General features: G+C 41.0%; 1 protein-coding gene across 2 annotated transcripts in view; it reads right to left on the reverse strand.

Annotated features, from left to right (window-relative positions):
* Positions 1-1,479: 1,479 nt before the first annotated feature.
* The window catches only part of LOC308126498 (uncharacterized protein), a 30,349-nt gene continuing 7,584 nt past the window's right edge, over positions 1,480-24,244 (reverse strand). For both annotated transcript variants that reach the window (XM_080490973.1, XM_080490974.1), the window contains exons 5-12: positions 22,453-23,352; positions 11,617-11,716; positions 11,068-11,105; positions 10,726-10,901; positions 9,712-9,916; positions 7,323-7,424; positions 6,303-6,374; positions 1,480-5,177 (exon numbers count right to left, since the gene is read on the reverse strand). In XM_080490973.1, coding sequence (XP_080347099.1) covers positions 4,968-5,177; positions 6,303-6,374; positions 7,323-7,424; positions 9,712-9,916; positions 10,726-10,901; positions 11,068-11,105; positions 11,617-11,716; positions 22,453-23,352 — 1,803 coding nt within the window. In that variant the 3' untranslated portion in view covers positions 1,480-4,967. The remainder of the gene's footprint in view (positions 5,178-6,302; positions 6,375-7,322; positions 7,425-9,711; positions 9,917-10,725; positions 10,902-11,067; positions 11,106-11,616; positions 11,717-22,452; positions 23,353-24,244) is intronic.

The raw sequence follows: 24,244 nt of genomic DNA on the forward strand, positions 1-24,244 counted from the left end.
AGCGACATTTAACACGCTGAATCGAGGATAATCTCAGGAAATACTACGATCATTAACCAGAGAAAGTTGTTGGTGCAACCACAAGTGTTGATATGATAAACTTTATCACGATCGCTTGTGTTTATTTCTCCTGTAAATTAGTCCCGCCTACTCTCCGCTCTGATTGGTCCGTTGACAGGAAGCGGCCTTAAACGCGGCTCCTGATTGGCTCGTCACCTGACGAAAACAAAGGCTTGTCACAGACATGGAGGAGTGTCCGATTGATTTAGTCTGATGCTAATTATATTTAACCTTTGGTCAAGAACATGGAATCGTCTCATAAAACCAAACCACTAACATCAAAGGTTTTAATCTTATAATAGTAAATACTTAAATGCGATTTGAAATTGACCTCTGCTGCCATCTACTGTTGACGAGAAGACAATACACAGCTTGGATTGCGTATCAAAATACACCAGAGATGTTCTGTCTTTATTAACATATATTAAAAATTCGGACCTCACGGTGTGTCAGTGGTTAACACTCTCGCCTCACAGCGAATTGTTTATGGAATTTGCCTGGTTTAAAAAAAAAAAAACTAAAACAAAACATGCACCCGAGCAAGACCCTCGGCCCCGACCAGATTCCCCCGATAAACCTATCGATAGGTTAATTCGGTGAAGAAGTTTCCCCAAAGAAATTACAGTACCTCTCGTCTCACATGAGGACATTTTGATGCATCTCTCTGCAGCTGCAGTCTATCAACAGCAGAGGACGCCACAGAGCTTGTTTATATTACATAAACAAAGTTAGATGTATTTTTCTAGACTCATTATCTGTATGGAAACATTACAGCTAAGATTTAGAGTCCGGTAAGGAAAAGCAGACATAAACTAGAAAAAGGAGACATAAACTAAATGTCTCGACTGAGACAATTGAGCCAAATTTGGTCACAGATGTCCAGCAAATGCATGAATAATGTTTATATTATTTGTGAAAATGCTATTTGATTATAGTAAGTTAAGATTCATTACAAGTATTGGATTTGAAATTGGAACGATTTGTTTTCAAACACCTTTGAATGACAATAATGTGTCTCAATCCTGACAAACAAAATAATAACTCTGCCCATATTTCTCTCCCTCTTTATAGATCTATCTGCGATGGATACCGCAACCACTGTGATTTGCATGGCAAATGGCCCTCATGCAAACATGCCGTCAATGTGGCCGAGAGGGGAAGCCAGGGCAGGACCAGCAGCACCAGTAAGGGGGTCACTTTGGGCATGCAGGTCACCACAAGAGGTTATGTCCTTGTAGGTTACATACATGCAAGAAAATCTACTTGATTTTATCTATCTATCTATCTATCTATCTATCTATCTATCTATCTATCTATCTATCTATCTATCTATCTATCTATCTATCTATCTATCTATCTATCTATCTATCTATCTATCTATCTATCAATACACAGATAACACACACAAACACATTTGTTACAGCAAATACACATTTTAAAAGGAAACAATCCAAATAAATACACAAGCGGGCAAACCAGAACAATACACTACCTACTTATAAACAACTGTAATTGCACACCAGAGAGAATAAGATGATTGCTCTTAAAGGAATAGTTAATACAGGGTTACACCTTATATCTTAGCTGATTAGGTAAGCTTGGCAAAAGAATTGGGATGACGGGACAGCGGAATCCCTTTCATGCTGTCAGAAACCGTAAAGCTCAGGAAGTAATGTTTTATTTAATCTGGAAAGCTTTCATTTATGAGTCAGTCCTGTCTCTGTGCTCAGCTATGCTAAACAAAAGAGAGTGGATGCATCAAATGTATGGTACAGACACCAGAGGGGCATCTGTTATTTGTGTAAATCTTGATGAGAAATAAACTTAAACATGTATTTTAAAACTATTCCTTTAAGAAGGCACTGCATGACATTGCAAAATCGTTCCCTATCTACTCACACTGCAAACTTCAACTGTAAAATCTTGGCATTTAAAGTATACAGGAGAGTGAAAACTAACAATCTGTTTAGATTTTACTGTCACAGCATGGGACTTTATTCTTTCTCCATCATCAGTCCGACCACTGGCTAAATAACTGCTGGTGTTCCGTATTCATATGCACCTGAAATATCCTCTGTGTTGAAAATAAAGAGTCCTCGATGTCAGCAGCCTGTCCCACAGCTTAACTCATAATGTAACACATGCATCGGGGCAAAAAAAAAAAACGTGTCAAAAAAATTCAAACTGTCACAGTATCCAGTGGGCTAATAGAGATGGCAATGTGGTTTAAATAAAAACAGAGAAAATTAAGAACGCACTTTTTTAGGAGGTTAACAAACATGCACGAGCCTACACAGAGAAACCATGTCTAAGACTTAAGAGGAAAAATACACAAGAACATGGAAGATTGAGAACATGTTTTCAGTTGTATGACTTGGCTTCGTAATGTCAAGGCACTGTATAGCTTAAATAAAATTGTTCATGGCTGTAAGTGTTCCACAGGATTCAACTAAAATCATGTTACAATACACTTAAAAAAAAACCAACTACATCAAACAAAAGAAATCTTATTGTACAATGTGAACAATCCCAACAAAGTGTGAAATGTCTGCAGTGTTTGTCCACAGAACTACGGGAAAATCGACATCTTTGCCGCCGGTATATTACATATAAAACAATGCATTGGAGCTACTCCGAGATGTACTGTTGAGCTCCATTTAATTGCCAGTTAATGCCAGATTACGCAGCACAACGGGACAAACTATTGCGGCCAACCTGCAGTATCTAAAGTCTGTCTATGGCTTTGAGTGTGAAAGGCTAGAGCAAAGTGAAAGAAAATAAATAAATACTTTTTCCTCCCAAACAAATTTAAAACTGCATTTTGATGAGACGAAACAAATCCAACTGTACAATTTCAACCAATCCAAAAATTAAAGAGGTGCACGTTTTGGGGAAAATTGTGATGAAATCATAGTTAGAAAGTTTAAATGTAAAAACGGATAGGAATCGCAAAAACACTTTTAACTCCGGAGTCAAATTACAAAAATAGGCTGTAGCGAAACACACTTCCCTGTAATATAAAATGGCACTGTACATTTCTGCAAAGGCAAATGTTTCTTTGCTCTTTTTTAACACCAGCCATCACCATGGCAACATGACTTGTTTTGGGTTAAAATTACATATAGGGTTTTTTTCCACGAATTAACCTTGTGCTCTTTATTGTTGCTGTTGTTATTACTACAACCATGTGGAGGTTGTAATCACATAAGACAAAATGTTTGGAATCCAAAATTAATTTGGGAAAAAAAAAATCTAAAACTCTTTTGAAAATGAAGTAAAAATATCAAAAATAACATTCTGACATCATTAATAACTTAGTTTGTTAACATTTACTTGTTTTTTTGAAAACTTTCTGTCTCGTTTGTCGAGGTCTTGATATTTGAAACACTTTTTCTAATTCGGGGCCAAAAGCATGTATGAAGACAGAGTCGCCATCATAGGACAAACACAGAGACGCACAACCATTTAGATTTGTAGCCACCAATGAACCTCAAATGCATGTTTTTGGACTGTGGGAGGAATCTTGCATACCCACAATACATGTAAACTGGGATGGTGACTGCCTCTCAGAGTTGATTGAAGCTTTGCAGAATGTACAGTTCCAACATTTCTTCCAGGGGATCGAGTTTGGTTAAGTTAAGTCATTTCAGGTTAATATGGCAGTGATTGAGTCACGCTTTTAAAGTCACTACGGTATGTGATTACAGCACCACTCAACACACGAGAGTAGCATATACAGGATGATAGTGTGTTCCAAAAACTAGTCTTCTATAGAGAACTTTCTAAACATTCTCCTCTGATCGTCACTTTCTGTGTATATGATTTCAAAGCTAGTTAAATATGGTGATTTCATGTTCACATCATAAACAAACATCATGCAAGACTAAAATTAACTATGATTTTCTACATGAACATTTCTGAAATGTTGCCTTGTCATTCCCCTCAAATTGAGAATTTCTGGTTTAACCCCCCCCCCCCCGTGTGATTTTATGCCTGTTTATGCGGCTTATTTCGGAAGAAATGAGCTGCTGTTACTGTTATAAATTCCCCTTGTGCTGTTTCTGTAAAACAGCCCTGTTGTGAGCTGCCTTTTGAGGGGATAAAGACAACAAGAGAAGAGACCCACGAATAGTGAATGACTAAGGCCCTGTTTACACGACAACGTTTCACGTGACAACACCTAATCCGCGAAAAAAAGTTGGGGCGTTTACACTGCAGCGGCGGACAAAGAGACAACGATGTAGTGAGTATGCCGGGCCACTGGAGGGCGCTGTTGCTTGATTCTGTAATGAAACTACACAGACGTGTGTGCAGAGAACAATACACTATAAACGTGAAGAAAATGGAAAGCACCCGACATCCGCATGGACTGATGATGCATCGGATGTGATCAGGGGTGAGTCTCAACTATTAAACTACTGATATGGACGATAAAACTAGAATATAGACCGCGGGTCGTACCACGCGGCCGCCATGTTTGTTTACAACTGAATGAGCAGGAGGGAGGGGGAGAGATGTGCATGCGCAGTAACAGGCTCTGTAGCCTCCAGGCTGTCTCTGCAGGAGGGATTTGCGCCGTGAAAGAATCTTTCCACCTTGGGAGCCGGATTAAAAACTTTGGGGATACAGTGCATCAGAACACTGGTGTCGTGTAAACGGACCCCGCCAAAAGTGAAGAACGTTTAGCGGATACACTCGAATTCGTTGTCGTGTAAACGGGGCCTAAATCTCAAATCTACAGGATGTGAATGGATCCAGCCATGCCTTGGTTTTCATAATGTGGTTTCCAACAAGAGGACGAGCGTTTGTGAGGGAGGCCGTGAGGAAGTCCAAAGCTTTCCCCAGAGGAATGAAATTTAAATGGAAGTCGTTTTTTTTTAGTTTTCTTTTGAAAAGCCTTTCAGACTTCAAGTCTCTGAGTTCACCATGGTTGAAATTATGTCCACCAAACTATCGAGTCCAGACAGGTATCCGTCCTCTCTGTTCCCCTCCACCCACGACGCTCGGTGAGTTAGTTCTTCCCCGTCAGGAAGAGGTGTTGTTTTCCCGAAGTCGATCATCCAGACTTTGGCCCTTCCCTTACTGTCATGGACAAACAACAAGGAGCTGCCAATCACCTGCATGCACACAGAGACAATGGGATTTTTAGAACAAAGGAAGTAGTGACTAAAACGGGCGCCTTTCCTTGTTTGTGTCTTTTCAAAAGTAGTATTTCACTTCCTGTTTTGTGACATCGACTTCTTCCATGTGAGAGTGTGAAACTCTCTGGGCTGTGGTTGTCCAGTTTCCATGATCTGATGCATCAGCGTGTGAACTGGTGCTTTTGCTCAAGTACTTTAGTGTCGCTAAGACACTTGTAACTAATACAGGAAAAACAAACACGTTAAACATGACTGCCTCTACCTCACCAATAATATCAGTCTTTGACCCTCAAAGTCAACCTATTATAGGGCCCTCACTGAGACCTGCTCAAATTAAACATCTTAAATCAAAGCTTTTGTTAAAAAAAACACTTACATACTTCAAAGTCACGATAAAGACTTTCCATTACATGCAACGTAAACAATCAAATTCCTAGAAAAGCTGTGAAAAATTGACCAAAATGATACTCTCCTATGAAATGTTCGAGTTTTTTTTTTAAATACATCTTAAAGATCACTCAAACATTATTGAGTATTACTGTCAAAAGGTGCAATGTGTTGTCTATAATGAAATACTGCAAATTTTTGGTATTTTTAACAATAAATGCATCAATCCAATGCACTAACTGGGAACAGAAGATGCTTTAATGAATATATTTATGATACTATAAGAAAAACAACAAAAACAACACCTTTTCAAATGTGAGCACTTTAAATATATAACAATTGATCCTATTATCCTTCAATTTACCTTCATTAAGTTAGAAGAAAAAATAAAGTTTTCAATTTCATATCACCTGTCTAATGAAGGGTTAAGTTACAGCTAGTTTCAATATATAACCTGGAACCTGAAGCATCAAACTACATTTAATGATTATAATATGGTATATTATATTTTGTGTCCTATGTTTATGTGTTCTGAAATAAATGTTAGTTTTTCCCTCTATATGTTGCATTTCTTATGAGTTCTCTCTTCACTGTTAAAAACACAACCCCGGCTTTCATGACAAACTAAACCCTGGATAAAACTCGCATTCAACGTTTCAACATGTTATTTTGAGTCACGGTATAATATGTTCCACTGAGTGAGTGTGTCTTCACCTCATGGGTTTTGAAGAATGAAGAGGTTTCCAGAGTGTCTCTAATTTCTTCAAGCCTGGTCAGATAACGCCTCTGCAAAAAGCAACAACAAAAAACACAAAACACTTTCATACAACATTTAATCATCAATGATGTAACTTCTTATTTTATCCCTGTCAGTCATATTCACTTGTCACATATCAATCAGGGGTGTAAAATAACATCAGGGCTCCATGTGGCACAATCTTATCTTGAAAGGGCCTGACGAGTGTAGTGATATAATAAGCAAAAGTTATACATGACGACTGGTTGGAAAATAAGTGTAATTTTCACACTCCGTCTTACCTCCCGTGTATAATACAGTCCATTTACAGCTTACTGTTTTCCGTCTTGAATTATGTTGCATTCATTAATGCAACATAATCACTTAACTATTTCTTTATTTGGATCCCTGTGTCCTAAAATGTGTTTCTCTTCAGGCCAAAGTTGCAGAAAGCCTCTTGTTTCTGGCGGCGAGGCGTCAGCAGCCTGCTTGTTTCCATAAATTCACAATCACACGCCGACTCTAAAACAAATGCTACTTTTGCCAGCCAGTTTTCACTGATATGAGGTCTCAGTGTTGTAATGTGTCTGCAGGAGACTCTCACACGGGCTGGTTTTGTGTTTTAACAACGTATTTTTGGCACTTAGTGCTTTGTGGACATACATCTAGTTGCGCAGTTCCATTATTGGACTCTGCTTTCTATATTTAGGAGAAAAAGTGAATCCCCCCCGCATGACCTATTAAAAAATTTATTGCGGGACTTGGTGTAGGGTTAAGGTTAGGCACACAGTGGTTACGGTCGGGGTTATGGTAATCCTCCAGGAAGTGAATGTAAGTCAATATGATGTCAGTGCAATGTCCTCTGAAAGGATGTGTGTATGTTTCCCATGAGGTCGCTAAACTTTCAGCTCCACTCCCCGTGTTTTTTTTTTTTTTTTTAGCCCCCTTTTTTCCGAGGCTGACGGAGCTCACAGTGAGCAAATCACCAACATACTCACCAGCACGTCCTTATTTCCTTTGACAAAGTCTTGGAAAGCCACAGTAACTTGTTCTCTCGTCTTTGTCTTCTTGAAATCTCTGTTCACCGTGCCATCTTCCTTCTACATAAGAGAGGAGAGGTTTAGTTGTGTACGGCAGGAACTGTGTGGCACATTCTTGTTGAAGGGAAGGTGAGAGAGCTGGAGAAGGAAGGAAGGAAGGAAGGAAGAATAAAAAATAAAAAAAATGAAGGAAAGGTTGCACAAGAAAAGCAAGAACAATGTAAGGACCAAAGGAAACAGGAAAGGAGAGATATTTTTAGAGGTTTACGCTTCATTCAGGGATACGAGCAGCACAACCAATTTGAATCCCACTGATTTCTGAGGCCATTTGAGAAATGTTGATGTAGAATTCACGATTTATTTCACCATCGGCTAATGTTCCAACTATGCTTTTGTTTGACTGATTTTGAGCAACGACTCCTCTAACGAAATTGTTTAAAATGAGCATTCCCAGTTTCCCAGGCTCCAACGTGATCGCCTCATATTTCTTGTTGGGTTTGGCTCTGGCCGGATTGTGTGGCGTGTCCAGTTCTTTTGTGACGGTACTTATGGCATGGTCAGACAACAAGAAAGCTCACTGCGGTGCACTCTGAACACGTTCCAGGAGCTCTAAACACAGCGAACACAGGATTTGTCTGGCATCAGAAAGCAACGTCTCATCATTTGTGTGAGGAATCTGAAGAATTCCTGCAAATGTTTTGACTACTCAAAGTATATAAGCTCTTGCTGGGCTCTCAACTGGTAAAATACCACTGCAGTCATCCACCGAGTACAGTACACTGCATTGGTACTCAGGTAAAGAAATATTCTGTTGTAGAGTTTATATGTCTGCTTGTGTATATATACAGTATATATTTTTTTATCCTTCCACGGTCTGAAAACAAATGTTTACAGTTAATCTGAGCCTCAGATTCTAGAATATCAGATTCTGAGATTCTAAAATCACTCTAGATGGGACTGAGTGTGCTTGTGACCTTTCCCGGCTGTACTCTGCATTCACCCATAGTCTGCTGGGATCGGCTCCAGTGCCCTAAGTTGGACAAAATGGTATAGAAAATAGATAGAGGGATGGACATACGTCATACAGCACCAACTACGGCATTTTGAGTCTGATCTTAAAAATAGAGCAGAATTCAAAAGAGGATTAAGATGTGATCTTTCTGTTTTTATTATTTTAGCTGCCTTGGTGATGAGCAGGGAACCACAACCCAAGTTGAAACCCAGCCAAGGGGGGGCAATTTAATCATAAAGGACCGATACCATGGGAAATGATTGCTTTAAGAAATCAAAACGCAGCTATACATATGCAGTTCTATAAGTATTTGATAATAAAATGCTGAGGAGTACACAATCAATCAAACGTCCAACACATTCCTCTTAAGCTGACTATGCATACCCAATAGAAAGAAGGAAGCAGTAGAAAACCGTGGAATTTGTGGTAGTGATGTGTGTCCAGTATAGATTATCATTAGCAGCCGTAGTGATTGTACAGTAGGAAGTCTGGTGGACCTTCAGCAGAAGCAGTACCTGCAGCGGTCACCGGCCTGTTAGCTGCTTCACAGTGGAATAAATGGGCATTTCTTTTCCTACGGGCTGCCAGGCAACAAGGTACTATTTACAGACAATACTATTTTTTTCCCTTTTTTGTCAGAGTACAGGACTTTGTGTCTCTGGTTCACTCGCGAGCGTACACACACACACACACATACGCGTATACATATACATACAGCACACTTATAAGCGTGAAACTGAGACTAACGTCCACATGAACCTCATGAACTCCAATCTGACCATTATCCCTGAGGGACACACGCACGCAAGCATGCTCGTAAGCACACAAAAAACTCTGTTTCTGGGGATATCCCTCAGTGTCATGGCAACAGACCACCGGGAGTCTATGAATGTCCTTATATGGCCATGACCCTCTAAGAGACAAAAAGATTTGTGTGTGTGTGTGTGTGTGTGTGTGTGTGTGTGTGTGTGTGTGTGTGTGTGTGTGTGTGTTTGCATGCACAATGTCAGTGCCAGATGCTGAGAAACATGCAGCTGCCATGGACAGGCCTCATGTATGACAAAGGCTCCGATGCATACACACATACACTTCAGAGGAAGTTTCTGGTCAAAACAGGAAGTTAAATCATGACCCCGAAAGACGCGCGCGCACACACACACACACACACACACACACACACACACACACACACACACACACACACACACACACACACACCCACACACACACACACACACACACACACACACACACACACACACACACACACACACACACACACACACACACACACACACACACACACACACACACCTTCCTCTCTGTGCGTCTTACCTTGACTCCCTCTATTCTAAATCCCAGGGTGGCTGTAGAGCTGATGGTCTCTCTCCACTGCATGTATCGGGGCTTGGTCACGGCCTTCTGTTCATTTTCTTCAGGCGTAGCAGCGGTCGGGTCCACTTCGACCAATTTCTGATACATGTCGGGCCGAGGAGAGGGCTTCTTACGAGCCTTGGTGAGCTCTTCCTCGAGGTAGGTCCTGAGTTGTGAGAAAGAGGAAGGTGGCGATGAACAGAGAAAGACATGGGAGTTAGTTCTCAGATATGAGCAGAGAAAATTACATTTTGTTTCTAAACAATGTTACAGAAGTTTCAGATTAAAGTTATTTTTTCATCTAATGTAACACCTTAGAACATTGATAGGAACAGTAACAGTGACATATTCATATATATATATATGAATGACTAGTCTGACAGGTTACATAGTTTTATACCAGCCCTAAGTGACATTTGGAGGTGCGACCCCCAAATAATGTTACTGGAGTCAGAGCAAAGGAAGATTGACTGACACATTGAACAACATGCTTGCAGCATCACCACGCTGAGACTATTTTTTATTTCAACCAGGTAGCATTTGCATAATTAGTCCGATACAGCTTACTAACCGTGATCAAGTCATTGAAACATTGTTTGTAGACAAGTGTAGTATCTATAACCAGCTACATTTTCAGGTTTACCCTACAGTAATAAAAGAAATATGTTTACCCATTTTTTATTTTTTTTTTAATAAGGATTTCTTTTGATAAGTTCAACATTAGCAATTAAAGCCATCTTTGGAAATGTTGACCTGAAGTTGATGCTTATGATCGCATAAACTCCAAATCCCAGAATAGCCGAACATAATTAAAAAAGAAAGTCAGAGGGCAATGTCGCCACTGACCTGACAGTTCACCTTTGACCAGACTTCACGAGCAAAGAGTGAACTATAAAAATCTCTACTTCAGCTTCATCTTAAACATACCGAGCTGGTACTATGCAGAAATGCTGAAAAAAAACAATGTTTTCTCACCTTACTCCCATCTTACAGTCCATCACACACGGGAAATCAAACTCAGCCAGCAGATCCTCCATCTGGTTGTACTTCTGGCCATCCTTCTCCACGTCGCCATGGTAACCAGGGACGTAGGGGCGAAGCACGTCCCTCATCAACAGGGACAAACAGCGCTGCTCACATTCACAGTGTTTCTAAAAAAACACCACAAATAAATTAGCTTTTTTTTTTTCTTTTTTTTTTTTAACCCTCTACATCAGGCTCTGCTGCATTATTATGAGATAAATGTCGAAAAGAGTACAAGGCAATTTCTCTGCAGTGAAGAAGAAGTTGAAACATGTGATAAAAAGGATGTCTTACTTTTAAAATGCGGCCATTTGCACCTGCCTTAAAACTCCCTGTAAAAGACACATTGTGGAGAAGTTTGTCTTTAATTGGCTGGAATGGAAGTTCATATATAGAAGTACAAAAATATGTTATTTTCTGTTTAGCGTAAATGTCTTCGAAAGATCTAGATTTTTAAGATACAAAATTTCATATTTCTATTTTCTCAATGTTAAAATTGCAAAAAGAAAAAAATTTATACTGTCATTGATGATGCTGTATACAGTATATGGTACAGTATGTATGGCAATAGCAGTTAGCGAGCAAAACAGTTAGTCAACACACATCCAGTTTTGTATAACCAGCATTTAGTTTAACAGCGGCTGGAGCTCTAAGTACTGTAATTACAAACTATACAACAAAGGGACATCATTTAAATTTTAGATATAAAAGCAAAAGAAGCCGGTCATTTTCAGCCATCACACCGTGGGCTCCCGATCCATGATCAATACGTTTTCTCTTTACAATTAGGCAAGTATTATAATTAGACAAGCAAATACCCCTTGTAAAGAGCAGTTCAGGTACCTGCGTGTCCAGCCAGTTGAATCCAGGGATATTTCTTCTTGAAGGACATGACAAACGGGGACCAGTGAACCATGTTTTTAATCTTCTTCCAAGACTTGTGCTGCAACCACATAAAAAGTAATTATCCTTCAAGACAATACTTTAGTGAAAAAGTAATTGAACCACAAACTCTTCAAGGTGTTACTGCTACTTGGGTACAGCTTTTGAAATTCACTGTCTTTATGTTTGTTTAAAGTCAACTAAGTTCTAAAAATGATCAGAGAGCAGGATCTGATTACGTGAACTATTAGGCACTTTCAGAGGATGAGAGTGGTGACGAGAACATTTCATAACTGCATGTCAGCTCGGTGAAACATAAACTTAGTCCAATAAATGTTTAATCCCTCGGGTGGCCTGCATATTACTAGTGGTTTAAGTTCAACCCCGGTACCTTTCACTGATCCACTGCATTGTGCTGCTTTGTTTAATGGCTATGAGCACAATGGGTTTTCCGGACGCACACAAATACTCAACCATGCATGCACAAGCACACACGCACACGCACAGAAGGGATATCCCAGAGCCTGCGGGAGCTCTCACACTCTCGTTTTCTCTGGTTGTTTTATAACATTTTTAACAAAATCCTGGAGGCTTGTGTTGGGGTTTCCCCTGGTAACACACGCACGCATGCACACCAATACACACTGCGTTCTTTCTCCAAAGGCTCTCCTGGTCCCTGGCAAGGACACAGTGAACTGTGGGACGTCTGCCACACACATAAACACACACAAACAAACAAACGCACAGACACACGAACCACACACACTCATTGATAGACAAACAGAACGTAGTTTTCTTCTTTCAGATCCAGCAAAACTTTTCTCCACTGAAGAATTTGTGCAGATAGGGAAACTCTTATCAGAGCACTGTGTTTAGGCTCACTGAATTAAAACCATATCAATGACACAAACACATTTAAAAAGAAAACCCGGTGTGAGTTGTTGCTATGAGCAAAAACAACTGGTATTCCCAGAGTGGGATCAAGACTGCAGAGGGAAAAACTCAGAACAGTGTAAATGGGCCCAGATGAAGTATTTCTTCAGATATCCAGAGATTCCCTTCGAAGACACTGCTGATACAATATCTGCCATGCTGGAGGCTTGTTGAATAAATCTGCAAAGACAAACAATCTTCTTGTTCCAATCAGAAGTTGATTTACCTCACTTAAGCGAAAGCGAAAATCTAATTTTTTTGGGCTCAAACATTTCTAAGCCTGCAGCATTACATCAGATGGAAAAATTCCACATCTTGTTCTGTGGGTTTAAACAATGCTTGGCTGTACGACAGACAGTTACTACTGGAAACAGCAGCACTGGCACCATTAGAAACTTACAAGTTTGACTTCTAATAGAGGACGCGCCACAGTCTTTTAGTTTTTTGTTTTCCAAATGGACACAAAATAGATCCTCGTCTATGAGACGTGATCTGAAATACTGAAGATTTCCTTTGCTATGTAGATACTGAGAGAAATAATATTGTGTCTACAAATATCGGCAGAAGAGAAGAAGAGGAGAAGGAAAGAGGAAGGATAAGATAAGAGAGAGAAGGACCATAGAAGGAGATATATAACCCATGTCACATAATCTGGACCTGATGAAAATTCATCAGCTGATAGCATGACTATCTATGGCTAGATGCCCCCCCCCCAACACACACACACACACACACACACACACACACACACACACACACAGATTTTCTCTCTCTATCTTCATCTGTGTGAAGCAGCAAAGAGTCACATGAGGGGTTTTTCTCTGCACCAGTGGAGGAGGATTGAGAGGAAAAAACGCTCCCCCCCAACAAAAAGTAAAACACATTCACATGTGTCCGGGTCACATGGTGGAAACTCGCTCACAGTTAGGTCAGACGAAATGAGTCCCACACAGTCGAGACAATCAGTGCTTGCCTTATTCAGAGAGTGGAGAGCAATTTTCAGCCTTTCAAAAGGGACTGCAGACTCTGCTTTTATTGATACTCCATGTTAAATGAGAACTGAATGATTTGCTTGCGACTAGAGACAATATGAGGCATGAGGAATGGTTTGAAGTAAAACTGTTGAAGGTAACACTCAGAGAAACCTGCAATGGAAACCTCCATGTGTCAGTGCGAAACACACTTTCAGCTTTGATAACGATCAGCCGACATGTCTCCACGGTTTCTGTCCTGTGGTGAGAGGCAATACAATAATGAATAAGCTTTGTAGTCCACGAACAAAGGCTTTAATAAGTTGAACCGGTATTTCCCTTGCTTGCTTTTTCCACCCTCTTCTGCCAGCTAGCGAGAGAGCAAAAATATGAGGCCACAGTTTGGTGAGTAGCCAGAATCTGCACGGTCTCCATCAACTCAGAATGTCATCTCCCTACCACGTTGCCCACTGGCAGCTGGCATAAGTGAGCTGCGAAGGGCAAGGAAACAAGAAAGTCTAGACCACGGCTTGTGTGAGTAATAGCAGATTTTCTCACAGAGTGGAGCTGGAGACACTAAGAAGTGCACTCAGACTCTCTCTGAGAGTGGAAGGTTATAGCAGCATTATTATTGCCCCATAAAACCATTAAACAACAACTGAATTCATGTATTGCAGTGTTCCGCTGTCGTGCATGTAAGATTGAACTGAAATAGAAACCAAAACTGACTGTATAGTACAGGTGACAGTACCTGTGGTGGCGGACTGCTACGACGATGGATGACGGTTAAGATAAAGATGGCTCCAATTGGCAGAACAACACTCCATAGAGAATACAGCCATGCGGACCACATGATGACCAGTCAGGCCGGACAAGATTGACGAGGCTGATTATCTGTCCGGCTCTCCTGCAACACGCCCAAACTTCTGTCCACTCTGGACACCCCGCAAAGTGTACACATGTGAGTCTGGGTGTGTGCTAGGATAAACAACTGTGGATCATTTGATTGTCAAAGCAGAGGGACAAACAAAATCACGACATGCAAATGTCCGCACAGGTCAAAAACAGATGGTGCCGAGGGCGTCCGGGTGCATTCGGAGAGGTTTCAGGGAAAAGCAAACAAAAGCTATACATCTGTGCTTGATTTTCTACCCATACATGCTGCATATGCATGAAGGGGTCATTGCGCAAACATGTGTGTGTTTTGTTGTGAGTATGTCAGTTTGTGTGTCTCATTGTGACACCAAAATATTTTCACCAAGCCACTCTATGGTGCCGGCCACAGCGAACCCCCGGTCTGTAACCCGGCACCAAAGGCTCTTGACTAGAATGTGAGTAGAAAGCTCTATAACTCAGCTTTTTAATAGTTTTAGAGTTCTTGAAATATATAAATCTCACTTTGGGTTTAATTTCCTCTGTACAGAAGTATAAAATCATCAAGTTGTAGCACTTACACATACAGTAGGGTATTTGTTGCTTTTTGTTTTTAGTTTTTATTTTCATGAATACAATTAAATAACAAGTACTGGAAGATGAACCCCATCTTGCAGAGTTTTTTTTTTTATTTATATATATTATTTTTTTTTCTAAATCAGGATTTCTTCCACCAAAATGAAAAAAAATAACATATATTTCTGTGAAAACCATCCCTCTTTGATCGTCGGAGTTTTGCTGCGGCTGCTCCTTCCCTGAATCTCTGACTTTTTTTACACCATGAATGCTGTTAGTCGTGAGACACCCACAGGAACAGATGGATGTCTCTGCCAGGAAATAATTCCTGTTAATTTACTGTGCAAAGTACTTTATTTTTAATGTTTTTTTTTTTTTTTACAGAAACCAAGCATTACATTTTGAAGTGCACGTGCCCATTTATTAATGTTGCATTAAAGTGTGCTATACAAAAGTGATGGATGGAAGTGCTTGAAAAGGCAAAGTGAAAGAAAAAAAAATGAACTGCTCTGCGGCGGTCTCTCCTATCTCTATCCCCAGACAAGCTGGATGACAAGGAGGAGCAGGAACAACACTAAAGTTTCCATTGAGAGAGAGAGAGAGAGAGAGAGAGAGAGAGAGAGAGAGAGAGAGAGAGAGAGAGAGAGAGAGAGAGAGAGAGTTAGAGACAGAGAGAGAGAGAGAGAGTTAGAGAGAGAGAGGAAATGGTAAGCGAAGGAACTTCTTACAGACAGGAAGTTGGGGGGTGCCGCTTGCCTCAGTGACAGTATTTTCCACATCCGCCGCTGAGTACAAACAAAAGAAAAGCAGAAGAAAAGGCCTTGCCCTCTGTAAACAACAAAAAGAGCACGGAGTGAAAAAAAAAAAAAAAAAAGAAGCTCTACAGTGAAGACTGTTTATTGGACCCTCGATTATCAGACCAACCAACGTGCATCATCAAGTCATTTGGAGATTTTTTTATTTTTAATTTTTTTGACACAACACATTTATTTTGAACAATTCACTCATTAAAATGTGAAAAAGTCTCACATTGATGTTGTGTCAAGAGCAACGTGCCCCCATGCAAATGGGATGTGTTCTGGTTGACCACTTGTGCACAGGACAACCAGACGTTAAATATTTGCATGCAAGTCAGGGTGAAGGAGGAAGAGTGTCAAACAGATTTAAATAAAAACACTTGGGGGAAAAGGGTAACGCCGGGTTAAAAATATGTGAAGAAGCCGGGGAAACACTGATATGTGATGGTGTTTTCAACAGAGGAAACAACAAGCATGATATCGCTCACCACAAGGTCCCCTTTGCAGATACAAACCCTGCAAGCGTCTGAGTCTGCAAAGTTTAGACTGCGACGCACACAAAGTTGTGGGGCTACCCGGTGAGGTATTGCATGTCCTTGTCTCATCAACTAACCTGATTAGAACTAATTGTCTTACCGCGACCTTAACTTAGTCATGAACTGTAGCCCTAAAACCAGTTAACCCATTTAAACCAGTGTTTTAACCCAGAAGGTTGGACAAACCCCAGAAGTGCAAAGTTTTACCAGCGCATACAGACGGGCTACGATCAAACACTGGCGAAATTAAACTGCAGGGAGTGTAATGCAGGCACTCAACAACATGCTCGGAGGGCACATGTTAAATCTCTCAGCAACCAGCTCTGGCCAGCGCAACAAAAGCCTTGCAACAATGACGGCTACGGCAAGAAGTAGGGAATGCCTCAAGGAGAAGAAATTTGAGGTGTTTCTCATGTTGCCCTTGTTTGGTTGTTTCATAACTGAAAATTGCCTTGAGCCGGAGGAAAACCACTTTTCAAATTGAGGCCATGACATCTGACTTCAGACCTCCATGTTTCCAAATGCATGACTGGGTTAACAACAATATGACATAAAAGACTGCCATTGAAATTCTACAGACACTCCACTGTGCTCCCTCCTGCGCACGAGGTGTGCTCTAAATCCCTTTTAGCAACCAAGTGTCACAACCGGCAGGGTTTCCCCAGGGCGCTGGACCCAACACTGACGACTCACTTACAGCCAAAATGTCAGCTTCTGTAACGACGGCCTGACACGGCTCCTCCGGCGTGCAGGCGCCTCACATACTGTGTGCACATGCATGCTCTCTCACACAAAAACACCAAATAAAGAATTGACCGGTGTTTCCCCTCTCACAGTAAACTAAGTCGGCACTCTGCATGTCAGGCTTACACACACACACACACACACACACACACACACACACACACACACACACACACACACACACGTCTTTTGCATGCATGCACGCATGCACAAACGCACGCACATACTTTACAGCTGTGAGAGGGAAACTCGGTTGACGTCACAGGGTTGCTAGGCAGCCTGCCGCCACGGCAGTGAAAGATTTTCCACTGCAGTGCAAACACTGTGTGTGTGTGTGTGTGTGTGTGTGTGTGTGTGTGTGTGTGTGTGTGTGTGTGTGTGTGTGTGTGTGTGTGTGTGTGTGTGTGTGTGTGTGTGTGTGTGTGTGTGTGTGTGTGTGTGTGTGTGTGTGTGTGTGTGTGTGTGTGTGCTGATATTTTGTGTCAGTTCACCTGAATTACAGTTGTGGCTGCAGAATTGACAGAAAGTCTTTTCGGTGTTGTTGGGTGGGTTTAATTTAAAGTGGAATTAAAAGAGGGTAAACCGTGATGAGGGTCAATGTGTCAGTGCACGAAAATAAATACCAGCAATGTGAGCCAAAGTTACAGTATAGGGAAAGGAAAATGTGATTGTGGGTTCCTCAATTAAGGAAAGTGGTGTGTGCAGAGGGTGTGACACAGATAGCCGTAACTGTAAACACATGGGCTGAGTGCCGTCTTCACTTCAAACCACGGGTCTATTTAGAGAACTGACTTCTTCATTAGGTGCATTTTGTTATTTATGCATCAACAAAGGCTTAAAAACGTGAGTTTTACCTGAAGTAGTTACTTGTTACAAAGTCTTTAATGAGTCCTGTCCTACTTCCGTCTGACTGTGGTTTCTGCTTTACTACCTTCAACGTCTTACAACAATTTCTACAAAAGCAGAAATGTGATGCTGTAGTTTCTTCTAAATGACCACAGGATTCAAACAGGATCCACTTTGCTTTGTAAGCAAAATAGAATATATATATATTTATATAAAATAACAAATGCATGTTGTTAATCTACAGTTTTTCTTTTCATACACAAATTATATCTTCAGCAATTACTCAATTTAGGGTGGTATTTCTGTAGATTATCCTAAATCAATATTTTTTTGACGTAAAATAAAACCACAACACAATTTATCTTCAAGACTGCTGATTATGAGGGGCTTATAAAGTATTTTCTTTTATGTTTTCTATAAATTATTGCTTCCACCTTTCCCTCATTCACACACATAAACCTTTATTTTAATGCCAGTAAACGTTTTACCCGCGTAATCTCAAGTAACGACTGTGTCAATGTAAATTTGGACCCTAATGGTAAGGAACGGCAGGCTGAGAATAACCTCATTACAAGGGTTGATTCCTCAGTTTGCTCTTGTTTATGCTGCCATGAAGCCTCGCGTGTAGCTGCTAAGTCTCCAGCTACTGTGCAGGAGGTGGATGTTTTTACACAGAAAGGTTAATAACTGGCTGACATCTCATCAAGGGCAGAGCTCTGCTATTGCTGGCTTCATTTTTTCTTATTCCACCTCACTCAACACGCAGAAAGACCGATGCCGATCTACTGCAGGTGTCTTTTTTGCTGCCAACCAGGAAAAGACTGGCAACACGTATGAGCCTTCTAACCTTGGAGGGATGCCCATCAGTCAAACAAACAGCCAAGAATTGTCTTAATATGGTTCTGTTCAGCTCCCAGCCTCCACCATCAACAGAGTATAAAAAAAGAGCTGATCTCATCTAATGGGCACATTTAGCAGATGTGTTTAGCTGCATCCTAGACAGTCCATGATTTCTGAATGGATATTTCGCCGAAAAGAAGCAGATTTTCATAAACTTGCCACGGATGTCAATATATCAACAATTATGGAGGATTCAACAATCAGCATGAGTTAGCACCTAGCACTTGTTTTATTCTCATATTTTCCATCAAGAGTGCAACAACGTTTACTTCTCTTTCACATTTTCTTGAAACAACATAGTGTGAATGCAAAACCTGGGGGTTTGTATATTTGCTGCTTCATCTTGTGAAATGGAGCTACATGAGGTAGGCCTTTCTGAAGTTTGTGGTCCGTCTGGATATTTTAGTTCTCCCCTGTGTGGGCATGTTTAGTTTTTCCTTAGGTAGTCCAGTTTTCTCCCGCTGTCCAAAAACATGCATTTGAGGCTAATTGGTGACTTTAAAATCGCCCATAGAGGTGAATGTCGGAATGTGATTGTTGAAAATCGTCAATGAGATGATCGGATATTGTGAATGTTTGTTGGACTTAAGTGCCACATGAAAAGAAATGCATGGCCTTTATTTTTCTCAGACACCAATGGTAATAAAATAAAACCTTGTACACCTTTTCCTCTCATATCCTTTTTGTTCTTTCTGTTTCCTTAACTCGCCAGCTCACTGTGATTCTCTTTCTTGCTTACTCTCCCAGTATCACTACTGTCTCTACCTCTCCTACATACCTCCCACACAGGCGAGCATGCTTTATGTGTTTCTGCACGTTTGTCTCTCGCACACTTGCAGTCAGACCTTAACCGAATCCACGACTCAGGTACTGTGACGGTATATAGACAAGAACATGAATGCATGTTTGACATTCCTGTGCCCATAGTGGAGGAAATCGGTGTAACTAATGAATGTTCCTAAACTATCAGGAAAAGCTTTGGTCTCTTACTTGGCGAGGAAAAAACAGAAAACAGTGAGGGGAAATATGCAAAGTGCAATACAAACACCATTCAAATCTATCAACCAAATTCATTTAAACAAATAGTTTGTGATCCGGTACACCTGGGAGAGCTAAGAGACCAGATATAGGGAGGAGTTATTTTGTCATATATGCAACAAAAAGTGTTTAAAAAACTCTTATAAGACAATGATATTGATATATTATCATTACTAAGCAAACACAAGGAGCATTCAGTGATTTCAAAGTGAGGCAGCACAAATGGGACAATTCTAGGACGGGTACTATCTTTAAGAAATACTGGAGAAATCAGTTATACAATCCTTCGTTAAGTCGTGCTTCAAAGCAGAAGTGAGATGGCCTCGTGAACTTTTGCTGGCAACAAATAAAAACACATCCACCCACCCACCCACACACACACACACTACATCCCCAAACAGGCCTCATCCTCCTGTTTGAGCGGCATCCAACTGCAGGCACTGTTTAAGTGTGTGAGACCGACAAAGCCTCCTGTTTTTCCTTTATCCATCCATCCATCCATCCATCCATCCATCTCTCTCTCTCTCTCTCTCTCTCTCTCATTCTCTCTCTCTCACACACACACACACACACACACACACACACACACACACACACACACACACACACACACACACACACACACACACACACACACACACACACACACACACACACACACACACACACACACACACAACCCACACACCCACACAAATTATTGCCCACACACGGCAGAAAACCTTCCTTCATACACATATAGGCCGGGACACAGAGCTGGCCTTGTTACTGTTAATGTCAGAAAGTACTCAGGTAGAGAAGCTGAGGCCGGTTTGACACAGCAGCACCCACCACATGCCCAGACACGTTCAAACACACGGGCATCCAATCAGAAGCTTCTGTAATGAGCTCACTCAGACACACATCAGACACCCCTCCCCGTTCAGCATTCAATTTAGCGAGAATACCTGCATGGCACATCTATAACTTTGGCCAAAAGTACATATCTGGTGTAATGTGACTAACTGTAGTTTAATTTGGTCTGCAAACTGTGCTGAACGTGATCTCTTTGTGGTAGTGTAATAGTTTAATAGCTGCCTTGAGAATTAAAAAAACAACATAAAAAAATCAAATTTTGCGCATTGACATCACACAAATTGCGGGATGTTTTGTTGCAAATACTCTAATCTAACCTCACACAGCGTTATTAAACTGGCTGGCCTTGAAATCTACCAAAAGGTGTCTTAAGAATCTAACTTAACATGATAATTGTAAGCAGGAATGTGAGACGTTTTTTTTCAATTTTGCCTCATCAGCATGCATACATTCGGCTGTGTGTGTGTTCATAATGGAAAATGTTGAAGATTGCGAGTATAGGTGACACATAAACATCAGTTTGAACTCTTTGTGGTAATCCAGTCAATAATTGTTGAGACATGCTCACAGCTGGCCCAGAAACATCACGTTAAATCCAAACCATGTTCGAAAATGGACCTCTTTGCATAGAAATCGTGCACCACAGATAAGCTAAAAGTATGTTTGTCTTCTAATGATTAACTCAATCCTCTTCAACAACTGCTGTGCCAGAGATGTTGTTAGAAAGATGTTTGTGCTGGTTACCAGCACAATTTGTGAGGTTGTAGCATAAATAACTTTCACTGAAATCATACCTATATTCAAAACAAATAGCTGTGATCTGCTTACAACTATCAATATTCTCTCATTTCCTACAACACATATTCCTATTGTACATTTTCCACGATATTATGAGAGTCTCTCATGGAATGTTCTGTGAAAGATCATCCGTCTTTTCCGCTTTCCTGACTAAGATGGGTGAAATCCCACCCAGCAACCGTCTTCCATTTCATCATTCCTCACTGCAAACACATGGCTCCAATCGCAACCAATACCGTGAGTGATTCTAATCTTTTTCCATGATGGTAGGCACTTGGAGATGCCAAGCATTCTGTTGTAAGCTGCATAGATTGGTACGTGTCACAACTACACCACAAGCTGACAATCTGGTTGATCCAGAGATTTCCTCAAGGAGATTTCCTCTTCAGCATATTACCACCTAAAACAATAGAGCACAACAGCAGGACTCAAGGGACCATTGTAGGTGGTTAATCAGATACCGAGGAACACTGAACCAGTTATTGAAATGGTTTGTGCACCATTTGGATGTTTCCAGGTGTGAACCTCCAATGAGAACAAACATCCAAATGGTACACAAACCATTTCAATCCAAAAGCCTGGTTTATATTAGTAGTTTTCTGAACAGAGTGTTATTTTCATGTTTGATTACACACATGCATCGCAGGCAGGTTTCACTCTGCTATTTAATGCCAGTGTCAGTAAAAGGTCAGTGTTTAAAAGAAAAACTGCACGTGTATATCATTATGCATTATGCTGAGCAATTGATCTTGAAAGTCTGGAGAGATTTGACACCAATAAGCCTTGGGATGGTTTGGAAAAAACACCTTTAAAGCCAGACAATCTACCTATCTCTCTTAAACTGAGTGGAGAAATTCTGATTGTCGTGTTTACTGATTCCCAAGTGTTGTATAAGAAAAGGCAAGAATGTCACGTTTTGCATCAACTTACTGCTTTCTGTTGAGAAGTGAGGACCGCAGGGTTGAGAAGCTGCTCTCCTTTCTCGGTGTCACTGGAAATGTCTTCCTCCGACTCCTCCCAAGAGGAGGAAAAACCAGCTGAGGAGGCAGAGGAGGACGACAGCTTCCTGAGCGAGCGGCTGGAGTTGGGACGAGGGCTGCAGTTGGGGCTCGGGGTAGAGCATGGTGCGGCGGTCTGACTTTCCAAGCCGTGGTCAGTTATTATGACTGCGGGGATGGACGGGGTGATGGAGGCAGTGTGGTCGAAGGAGTGATCGTCAGTGTCCAGCAAACACGTGGAGCTCTCGCTGCTTTGTGCCCGAGGTGAAGTTTCAGGGTTACCCTCCAACCTGTTTCCTTCTGTGTGAAGCGGCGTTTGAGGGCCCAGCTGATCTACTTTCTCCCCAGTCAGTGCTTTCTCAGTCTGTTCTCTTTCAACTCCCACTAACTGTTTGTTGTCCACCTCTCCCATCATTTCTCGCAGTGTTTTCCCATCTGTTGCACCATCTTTTTGTAAAGTCCCAGGGGCACCCTGAGCCAACAGACTGTCTAAATGGGGAGTCTGCGTTGTTGTTTCTGAATAACAGTCAGTCTGATCCATCAGTGTCTTGCGCTCTGTTTTTGTAGCACCGCTGTCCCTCTGAGCCTCGCTCCTTCCTCCCTCTGTCGTTTCTTCCTCCCTTCCTCTCCCATTTTGGACTACAGAGGGAACTTTAGTCTGTTGTGGTTGAGTCATTGGGTATTCAAGAACCGTGATTTCGTGGCCGGGTTGGGAAGGGGCTTGAGTCGTTGTTCGTCTGGGAGATCGAGGGCTGCGCTGGAGCTCACTGTTAAGCACCTGGGCACGGATCCCGGAAATGTGGGCCTCGAAAATGCCCACTTTACCCCTGACCTGAAAGACAGAGAGTGAAAAAGGATAGGATAGCAGCCAGTGTTTGTTGTTGTTTTAGGAGAAACTGCAGAGAAATGTACCCCGATCTGCATTTTTTTTTTTTTTTTTTAAATACTGATCACTTCAGAGGTGTCAGCAAAATCACAACAACTGTTAGAAATATAAAAGGAGATGGGAGGAAAAAAGAGATGGGTAAAGAACACAATACCGTCACATGATTTTGAGAATGCGTCTTTAAAGGAGCATTTTCTGCTGCTTGGTGATGATCAGTTTTAAAAAATGAACAGTTGGCAAGCCTCGAAGTCAATGTGTGACTGTCAGCAGGTTCACACTGAGTAATGAAGGATGGTGGCTTGCACAAAGTAAGCATGAATTTTAACCATTTCACAATGCTTATGTAAAAACAATGATAATTAGCACTTTAAAAGGATACTAGTTACTTTTTTAGATTATGCCATGTAAGAAGTTTAAACAAAAAGCATTTATGCCAACCGGAGAGATCATAATCAGATTTCATGCAGGATAAATGACAAAAAACAAGCAGTAAATATTACATGTTTTTCATTAACTAAATAAAAAGTGTTTACTCTTTTAACCTGTGTCACAATGTCTCTTTAACCACACGTGCTGCTTTACGAGCATTAGATCAAGGAACAGTTTGTTTTTTTTATCATGAAAACACAACGCATAAAGAGTTCTGCACAACTTTCAAGGTTTCACTCACTGTTGTATTTTAGGAATTATAAATTAAAGAACCAAGTACCGACTTTAATAGGATTCAATAGAATAGAATAGAATCACCCAAAAAATCCACGAAATAAACAGTAAAAAAAAACAAAACTGTTTTCCTAAAGAACAGCATTCTTAAGAGTTGTTAAAAGTTGCTCAATAT

This window comes from Lipophrys pholis (genome assembly GCF_963383615.2).
Source record: "Lipophrys pholis genome assembly, chromosome: 21".
NCBI classification, from domain to species: Eukaryota; Metazoa; Chordata; class Actinopteri; order Blenniiformes; family Blenniidae; genus Lipophrys; species Lipophrys pholis.